The sequence below is a fragment of the Dreissena polymorpha genome, chromosome 5 (assembly GCF_020536995.1).
Source record: "Dreissena polymorpha isolate Duluth1 chromosome 5, UMN_Dpol_1.0, whole genome shotgun sequence".
Taxonomy (NCBI): domain Eukaryota; kingdom Metazoa; phylum Mollusca; class Bivalvia; order Myida; family Dreissenidae; genus Dreissena; species Dreissena polymorpha.
In genome coordinates, this window is record NC_068359.1 from 120,123,039 (window position 1) to 120,132,762 (window position 9,724).

Here is a 9,724-nt window from a genome sequence, read left to right on the forward strand (position 1 = left end):
TACTTTTATAACGTTTATTATTAGTATCCGACCGACCATCAAAGCACCAACAGTAAAACATCCTGCTATAGAAAAAACATCTTTCAAAAACAAACCGCTGGTTCTCACAAGGTAAACGTATTTTGAATAACATGTATCTCTAGCATTATAAAAAACAAATGAGAGAGACAGTCGAGAACGGGTTATCTGCATTTCGTACACACAAAACCATGCTTTTCATAATATATTGACGTCCCGTCTTTGCATGCAATGCTCTTGACATTCATAGAAATCCTTAGTTAGGTAGCCGTAAATGTACATTGTACCATGATTCTTCCTGATCTACTTATCAACAAAAATAAGTTATACAACTACTTAAAAGCAACACAAAAATAAGTCCCGATTCTCAGCACAACACACACGTCAAAACTAGAATAATGTTTAAAAAATAATTCTATCCTTGCAAACCCTGTTTAAGTAACAGTCTTACCAAAGAAATACAATGTAGTTTTTGGAAGCCCTGTCGTGCTTAAAGAGCTTCAACTCAACTCTTACACTGTTCTTCTATTTGCAGGTACATGCTTACATTTATTTGACAACAAGAAAATAAAGTCTGACGTTCCTTTGCTTGGTTAAGGAAATATCTACGACTAAAAGTTATAGCTGTACTAGTTCACCGATTTCACCCTTTAGAGTCGAGCAGAACCGAGATGCTTCTTCATAAAATCCACTGTTCTTGACAGCGCGAGATCGGCGCACTCTTTGTTGTAATTTTCCTTGTTGTTCGGATTGGTGAACCCGTGACCCGTTGGGTACATGAAGAACTCGAAATTGTTCTTTCCAGCCATGGCCGCCTCAAACGCGCGCGCATCTTCCGGGGCGGAAAAGCCGGCGATATTGTCCAGTTCCCCAAAGTGCGCCTGTAACGGGATGTTGATTGTCTTGACGTCACAGAGCTCCGCCTTCGGGGTGCCGTAGAAGGGGGCAGCCGCCGACAGCTCCCCGACTAGCGCCGCCGCTGCGATACTCAAAGCACCGCCCATGCAGTAGCCTGTGACGCCTACCTGTTATTGAAGTAATAGTAATGTATGATAATATTTCACTTGCTTACCCTAGGGACTTCGATCAGAAGCCATTTCCCACCCAAAGTGTCTCACAGTTATCAAACATTTTGACTACAACATTTGACAGGTAAAGTTAGTCGCTTAGTACTGCACTCAACATTAGAACAAGCCACTACTTTTATCATCCGCAGCTTCTAGATAATTCATGTATAATGTAATGGCAACGGATTATATATCCTGGGTTATATGCGCTTATGCGAGACAAAAATAAATGCTAAAATTACTTCACCGTACGAATTGTGTTAACATAGAAAACAGGGATACCTTTCTGCAACCTTTGCCCATAAGGAACAGCGCGGCGCCCCGGATGTCCTCTACAGCCCCGGCCCAGTCAAGACCACCCATTAGGTGCCCGGCTTCCTCGTGATCCGTTGCCACCTTACCACGGTACAGGTCGGGAACCATCGTGACGAAATTACCCATTTTCGCGAGCTCGTTGCCGCGCGCGATGATCTGTTCGTTCATTCCCCACCATTCCTGATGAACAAGACATGTATTATCGAACTAGAGAAACCGAGCTATGGAAAACTGGAGCTTAATATGTTTGTGCTTAAAGTGTTGTTAAAGATTAGCATTTGTAGCATACGGAGGCTTATCAGGGACGACAATTTCTGATTTTATGGAATTTTTCTCGTAAAGGAAGTCTCTTCTTTACGAAAATCCCGTCTAGGCGGAAAGTGTCCTCCCAGAAATTACACATATACTGTGTGGACTGCTCAGGCTAATCTGGGACGACACTTTTCACATGCATTAAGTCACGCTTTCCCGAAGCACGTATCATATTCTTGTTAAACATAACTCTCCCAATATTTCTCATATGAAAAGAAGCGCGATACTGATGTAGGGCTTAATGTGTCAATCTATTACGATAGACTGAACATATACATTCTATTTTTGTTAACTATAAATGCGACAATAAAAAACAAACTGTTCATTGATGATGATTTTTTTCAATTACGTGTTTACTTGTTTGCGCATATTGACAGTTGGTACATATATGCTGTTAATTCAAGGGACACGATGCATCACCCTTTCGTTTCATTTAAGACTGGTACCACTTGTGTCCAGAAATATTATTCCGTATTTTTTAACACAACCTGTATGCGTTAAACCTTATTACTCACCTGCACCACCACGAGGCCCATTTTAGATTTCTCGGGGTCCCCGTGCATTATCCCCGGACAGTCTCCCAGCGCGTTGTTAGTCTTGAAAGTCACTGACGTCATTCCCTGCCAGAGAGTAAGGAAAATATTTGCACGTTGAAACTAAGCTCAAGGAATACAAACTGAATAGGTAACAAAGGACAAAATTGTCACAAAACCAGGTTTTCATTGTGAAAAAAAATCTAATTAAGGGAGACAACTCAAACTGAACTTTTGAAATGAACAAAGAAAATTAACCCCCTTTGTAAGTTTGTTTCAAAATAAATCTATTTTAAGTTGTGGTGACCTTGACATTGGAGATATTGACGTGATTCTTTCGTGCGACACACCGTCCCATGATGGTGAACAAATGTGCCAAATAATTGTAAAATCTCACAATGAATGACATAGTTATGGCCCAGACAAGCTCATTTATTGCCAATTTTGACCTTTGAACTCAAAGTGTGACCTTGACCTTGGAGATATCGACGTAATTATTTCGCGTGACACACCGTCCAATGATGGTGAACAAATGTGCCAAATGATTTTAAAATATGACAATGAACGACATAGTGATGGCCCGGACAAGCTTGTTCCGCCCGCCCGCCAGCCAGCCAGCCAGCCAGCCAGCCAGCCAGCCCGCCCGCATTCGCCAATCTTATAACCAGTTTTTTCCTTCGGAAAACCTGGTTAAAAAATGCCCTTCTTTATGCAGATTCGCGCACACTTCCACTGTCATTATTACCCCATATCCGATTCTTAGTTGAAAGGGGACTGTTAAGACCTTTATAAGAGAAACGATTGTTTGTACAAGTCAGGACAATGGATAGTCAAGGGCAATAGGTTAAACGCTAGAAAAAACAATCGCTCATCCTGCTTGAAATGTCATGCTTCATGCTTTCATAAATAAATTTGCAAAATAAATAGCTCCTGTCCACGGATGTAATATTTTAGTTTTCTGTTAGCGTATTCAAGCTTTTCTCGAAATTATACTAGTATATGTTGAATAATACGATACTGATAGGGTTTCAAGGCAACTTGTTACAATTCTATGTTAAGTCCCTGAGTATTTTAGATATACCTACGGCTGTTCACATATTGTATAAGCATTTTTCTTAAACAGAATTTAACCACTCAAAATATAAATACACTGAAACCTGTCTAAACCAAAAGAGTCGGGAAACGGTCGATTGTGCGGTTTTAAGAGGTGTTCGGTAGATCAATGTTGTGGCAAAATGCAAAATTCATTATATATAAACAGAAGGTTAAATTAAATTATGTAATATATACTATTTGCATATTAATATGTATGTTTTGTACATAATACAAAGTATATGTTACCAATAAAGCATATCATAATTTACGTAAATGTTCAGACATGATATCGTTTAGTTAAAATAAAGAATACATCATGTATACATACAGCAGTTTTATAGAAATACATGTAAAGTTTGAAGCAACTGACACATATCACTTTTACAAATTGAATTTCTTGATAACATTTTATTAAACTGTTATGCAATATTGAAAAAGTTACTGTGTATAATGTTCAGCATAAAATACAACCGACGAATATGATGTACATGTATATCATTCACGTGTTCGCTAGCTATTTACCAATCACAGGTTTCGGTTTAGGTAGGTTTCACTGTATACATTTTTTTGTATTTTAAATGTTCTAAATTATGACCTTTAAGAGTTAGCTAAAAAAGACCACAACTCACGCATTCTGGTGCACGAACAATTAAAAGATTGAGTTTTTCGTCTTTAAACTATCTATATGCATGTTACCATCATTGAGTTTTCGTCTTTAAACTATCTATTCTGCATGTTACCTTCAGTTAAAGTAATTTAATATACTGAGTAAGGATTTCTGGCTATTAGTGCAATATTCTATTTGTATATTTTCGGTATTTGGTTCACAAGCGTTTAATATATTAATACAAAATGCCATTGCAAGATCTAATCGTGTTCGCGAAATATATCTGCATGTTGCAATTTTGTAAAGTTATTTATACCACAATGTTTATACCGGTAGCGGAAATATAGAAATTCACGTGATGAACAATAGCACCAAGTGTTGTATGGAAACATGAAAAAACTACTATTAAAGCAACAAATGCAGCTGTAGCTTTAAATTTTGCAACTCCAAGGCAATTTTATCTTTAACACATACTTATATCATAAAAATGCACGCATTTTTACCTTGGTATCTTTTTAATCACCAGGTCACAGGTACAGCGACAAGCTATCACAGCGTGTGTATAGTTCTACTTTTCGGTTTCAGGTTATTTACATTAGTGTCTATCGGTAAACGACTCGATAAGCTTAGCTTGCTTCAAGGACCTGACGGTTATCATGAAATTCACGTTAGTGCATGTGTTTTATGCCTTTAAGGCCGAGTAGTTTAAAGCGTATCGACTTTAATTGATGGTAGTAAATAAAATATTTATGGTTCAAATTTATTTTGAAGTTAATGACATTGTGATAATAGAATACTAAACTCTTGTTTGTCTCGAATGTAGCTAAGAATGGAAGTACGCGTATGGTAGTACCTTGGTGTAAAAAAAGTAAAATTCAGCAAAACCAATAAGGGTCGTTCGGTAAAGTGGAAACCAATAAATTTTTTTTTCTAACGCCTTATCAGTGTTCCTTTTTGAGCTGATGTATTAATAGCGCTAAGTTTGTGCAAATAGTACAATTTAAAAACGATGTGTGCTTATCAAACTGTAGAACGGATCATGAATAATATGCATGTTAAAGTAGTTATTCCCGACTTTATTTTTATATGTAAATGCCCAGCCTTATGTATGTCGTTATCACAACTAACGCTTTAAACCGCCACCGGTAACGAAAAGTGTTTTGCTAGTCTACCATAATGTAAGACGTTCAATCCAGAAAACTTCTGATCACGTCGAACACAATATGCCATTACATTTGACATCAATAGGATAAATACACTTAGACTTCGTCATACTGCTTAAAATGATATTATGGGCATCTAACAGTCTATAGGTGTCTATCGCAACCGTTGTTTATTTTTGGTGTTTTCACTTCATATACACTTATATTTGTTAATGCAGCATCACATACTAAAACAATATCTCGGAAAGAGAAAAATGATGCATTTGAATATCAACCGTACTTTCGTTTGACAACTGATCATGCATGTACGATGCGAACCTAAATTTAGTTTTAGTGCAGATTCGTTCATACGACACTAAGTCACATTTAATTTCACGGATCATTTCGGCTTAGAGGACTGGGTGAGTCACGTAAGAATATCGAATATAAAATATATTTTTATAAACAACTGGTAGCAAGACGAGTCGCAGATAATTGGTCAGTAACCACATTTTAACCTACTCTTTTGACCTGTTAATTCTTTTCAGCTCAATTCAACAGTGAAAAATGTCCATAATATCACTTTAAATCGTTTGTCATGACGCCGCCGTTCCTTCAAGTCAGTTCCGTAAGATATATTTCATTAGTCCGTGTACTCGTAGATTATATTTTGCAATTATATATTTATCTTAAAACCTGTTGCAGAATCTAGTGTACTTGTTATGCCCTATGAAACCTTAAACATGGATATGCATATAATTAGCGTTTTCTTTATACACACAAATTACTTTCCTTCTTAAGGTATAAGTTGGTTATTGGATATCACTCCTCTTTGAATGTCTTAAACAAGGATTGCTTGTATAAAAAATTAATATGCATTGGATTTGTTTTTTACTTTTTATAATTGCTCACTGCTTAAAATAACATACCGAGACTTTTTTAATGGTTAACGGAGTTTCGTTATCGTTCGCCCGATGCTACAAAAATGACCCGGTTACCGTGCGATGATCGGCCGGGGCCAGCTCGATGATCGGAAAAATACCTCGTCCGCTGATCGGACGGTGATCGATCTCTATTTGTGACTGAGGTATTTAACTGTGTCACTCATCGGACGGCGGACGGCTCCGACGTGTCTAGTCTTCCCGATGCCTGGAGATCGGACACATCGGCCGGCGACCGGATTATTTGTGACTGAGGCAGCGTATTTATCATATTATATGATATAATGTAAATGCATCCGTTTTAGCACATTTAGTCTATTAAAGAGCCTATTTGGCATATTAAGTCCATGATAATGTTTAAGAAATATGATACAATAAGCAACCCATTTAAGGTGTTAGTAGCATCTTTAACACCATTATACAAATTGATTACTTGGACTTAATTAACCATCTATTTAGACGACTTATGATTTATTGAGCAGCATATTAGCATACATGGCCTTTTTGTTTTATAGGAAGTAAAGTAAACAACGTGTTTAGCGTAAGTAACCAATTAAGAATCTATGTCAATCAAATTGTTGCAAATATACATACTAATGGAGACTATATCGTTAAGTTTTCAGCATCTGTTAAATAAGTCATGCAATAACTTCCTCGCAATTATTCAAATGGTAGCATGCTTGCAGATTAAGTTACATTCCCTTACTTAAAAAGGAATTATGAAAAAGTTCTTATGAAATAATATGTCATAAGGAAAAACTAATAAAGCACAGCAGTCTATAGCTTGGGTCGTTTATTAATGATGTGTAATTTAAATCGGACCTGTTAAAGGGGCCTTTTCACAGATTTTGGCATTTTTTAACTTATTCATTAAATGCTTTATATCGATAAATGTAAACATTGGATCGTAAAAGCTCCAGTAAAAAACCAAGAATAAAATTAAAAAAAGGAAAAGAACATTGCCCGGACCATGTTTCGAACCAGTGACCCCTGGAGTCCTGCCAGAGTCCTGAAGTAAAAACGCTTTAGCCTACTGAGCTATTCCGCCGAGTACACATGCTGAACGTATTTTATACCTTATATAAGCAATCTTCGTAGTTTCACAAAATTTAACGACAAAAACAGAACTCTCCAAATTATTCAATCGTTTCGCGTTGCAACGCTTTATAATTTTTAGGTTTTAAAATCGTCAAAAGATGCATATAATGGCTCTATTAGACCATGGTAAATGTTCAGTATTACTGTTTCCTCACAAATATCATAACTAAAACGAAAATTTGCGAATCTGAAACAACTTTTTTCAAGTTTGTCAATTTACCAAAGCGTGAAAAGATCCCTTTAAATGCGGTTATGTAAAAACTACAGGTATTTGAGTTTTCATGCGTACTTAAAAAACATGATATGCCACCTATATTATATTCTTTGCAACCCTCCGTTGTTAGAAACTATAACGTATCACTTTGATTGAAACGCAAATTTTGACGTTGAGCATTGGAAAATAGCATCTTCTTCCAGACACCTCGATTTTAGAGTGAAACTTTTTTGAACATAAAATCTTGCTATTTTTTAACGACGGTCAAACGAGTGCATTGAAAATATTGTAAATATGGGTATTAGACAAGTGCCATTTACAAAGAGTATGTAATAAAGAAACAAACGTTAGCATGTAAATAACATATATAGCTAATCGGCCAAATTTACTAAGTGCGAAGACGTCACGGGCTATGCATGCAATGCTTTTGCTGGTTCACGACAGTTATAGAAATTCTTAGGTAGGTAGCCTTTAAATGTACATTATACCATTATTCTTGCTGATCTCTTATTATCGACAAATAGCAAAAATAAGTTATAAAACTACTTATAAACAACGCACAAACAAGTCCCGAATTTCAGCACTACACACACGTAAAAACTAATAATATAAAACTAAGTTATTTATTGAACTGCGCACAGTTTCATCTAATTTTAAGTTATAGTCCCAATTATTTTCAGTAAAATGAATTTAAATTGTCTTTCTGTCTAAACCAGGTCTCAGTGTCTTAAAAATAAACCCATCTTTGCAAACCATGTTTCGGTAACATTTTTACCAAACCAAATACATATTTGGAAGCCCTGTCGTGCTAAAGCAACTTCAACAAACCTCTTACACTATTCTTCTATTTGAAGGCATACATTTATTTGACAACAAGGCATTGCAATCTGACGTTACTTGGCTTTACTAAGGACATATATACCACTTAAAGTTATAGCTGTACTAGTACACCGATTTCACCCTTTTGCGTCGAGCAGATTAATAAATTGCACTATTCTTCTCATTGTGTACACACCGGTCTTACTGACCTGTGTACTAACGCGCAAGGAATTTTGGGTAGCACTTCTTTTACAAGTGAAAAGTAAAAGCGAAAGTAAGTCAAGTAATCGTGCTTCTGAAAAATGCTATCAGTCTTAATAGAGATTCAAAATCGCATTTAAACATACTAAATAAAATTTCTTTAAACAACATTCCATTTTAAACACATATATAACACTGTTTTCCTCATTATAGAAAAATATTCATTCCTACGCGGAACTATTTTGGCGGCAGTACAAATCCCCAAATCAGGGGAATGTGATGCGTCCTAGCATAGAGGTGACAATAACGAAGTGACGTCACCATTTATGTATAGAATGCTATTCTTCTATTTATAGGTATACATTAATTTGACAACGAGGCAATACAATCTGACGTTCCTTTGCTTGGCTAAGGACATATATACGACTAAAAGTTATAGCTGTACTAGTACGCCGATTTCACCCTTTAGCGTCGAGCAGATTCATAAAATCCAATTTCCCTGACAGAGCGAGATCAGCGCACTCTTTGTTGTTATTTTCCTTGTTGTTCGGATTGCTGCACCCGTAACCCGTGGGGTACATGAAGAACTCGAAATTATTATTGTATTGCCAACGCAGAGCTCCGCCTTCGCGATGTCGTAGAAAGGGGCGGCCGCCGACAGCTTCCCGACGAGCGCCGCTGCTGCGATACTCATAACACCGGCTTTGCAGTAGCCCGTGATGCCTGCCTGTTATTTAAGTCAAAGCAATATATGGAAATTGTTCATTTTCTTACATTCGGGACGAATATCAGAATATATCGCCCACCCGGAGTGACTCGCAGTTAATTAACATTTCGACCAGGTAAAGTAAGTAACTAGTGAGCCTTAAATTAATAAGTCATTATGTCGATCAAAGAATGTCTATCCTAAAAACTTGCCTGCTGACACCAAAGGCTTAACAAAGAAAAGATGGATGGCGATGAAGATATGTATATTTTATGTTGTGGGCAGAAATTTAACTCGTCATGGATGCAAACACAACTTTACGGCATTAAAATGGTTAGAACACACCTTTGGTGAGTAAAACAAGAGCCAGTATATGTTTGACTTTTTTTATGACAGTAAGTAAACTGTTTGTATATAAAGAGTTGTTCATATAGTAAAATTAATAATATCGGCGTGGATAAATGCGGAATCATTCTTTACGTAGGGTACACATTTAGTAAGTTTTCAATTGCAGCCATTTGTTGGTTCTGTAGTGGTGAAACAAGATTTTAAGTTTGAACACAACCGTCTGTGCTCTACTTGAGCGTGTAACTTTTTTTGGAAAGCTGATTACATTTGAATCGAGGAATATAGCGATATTTTGTCTTGTTAAGGAC

The 9,724-nt window shown here is 36.6% G+C and overlaps 1 protein-coding gene across 2 annotated transcripts; it reads right to left on the bottom strand.

The window, feature by feature from the left end:
* On the bottom strand, nucleotides 1–4,594 carry LOC127882116 (protein usf-like). Of its 2 annotated transcripts, none has more exons than XM_052430567.1 (4): nucleotides 4,451–4,594; nucleotides 2,228–2,332; nucleotides 1,368–1,580; nucleotides 1–1,043 (listed from the first exon to the last, which is right to left on the bottom strand). In XM_052430567.1, exons 2-4 carry the CDS (start codon nucleotides 2,327–2,329, stop codon nucleotides 669–671), a joined length of 690 nt encoding a protein of 229 aa, XP_052286527.1. In that variant the 5' UTR covers nucleotides 2,330–2,332; nucleotides 4,451–4,594; the 3' UTR covers nucleotides 1–668. The 2 variants fall into 2 exon arrangements, with proteins under 2 accessions (XP_052286527.1, XP_052286528.1); XM_052430568.1 differs by lacking the exon at nucleotides 4,451–4,594 and adding an exon at nucleotides 3,863–3,886.
* Nucleotides 4,595–9,724: the final 5,130 nt, after the last annotated feature.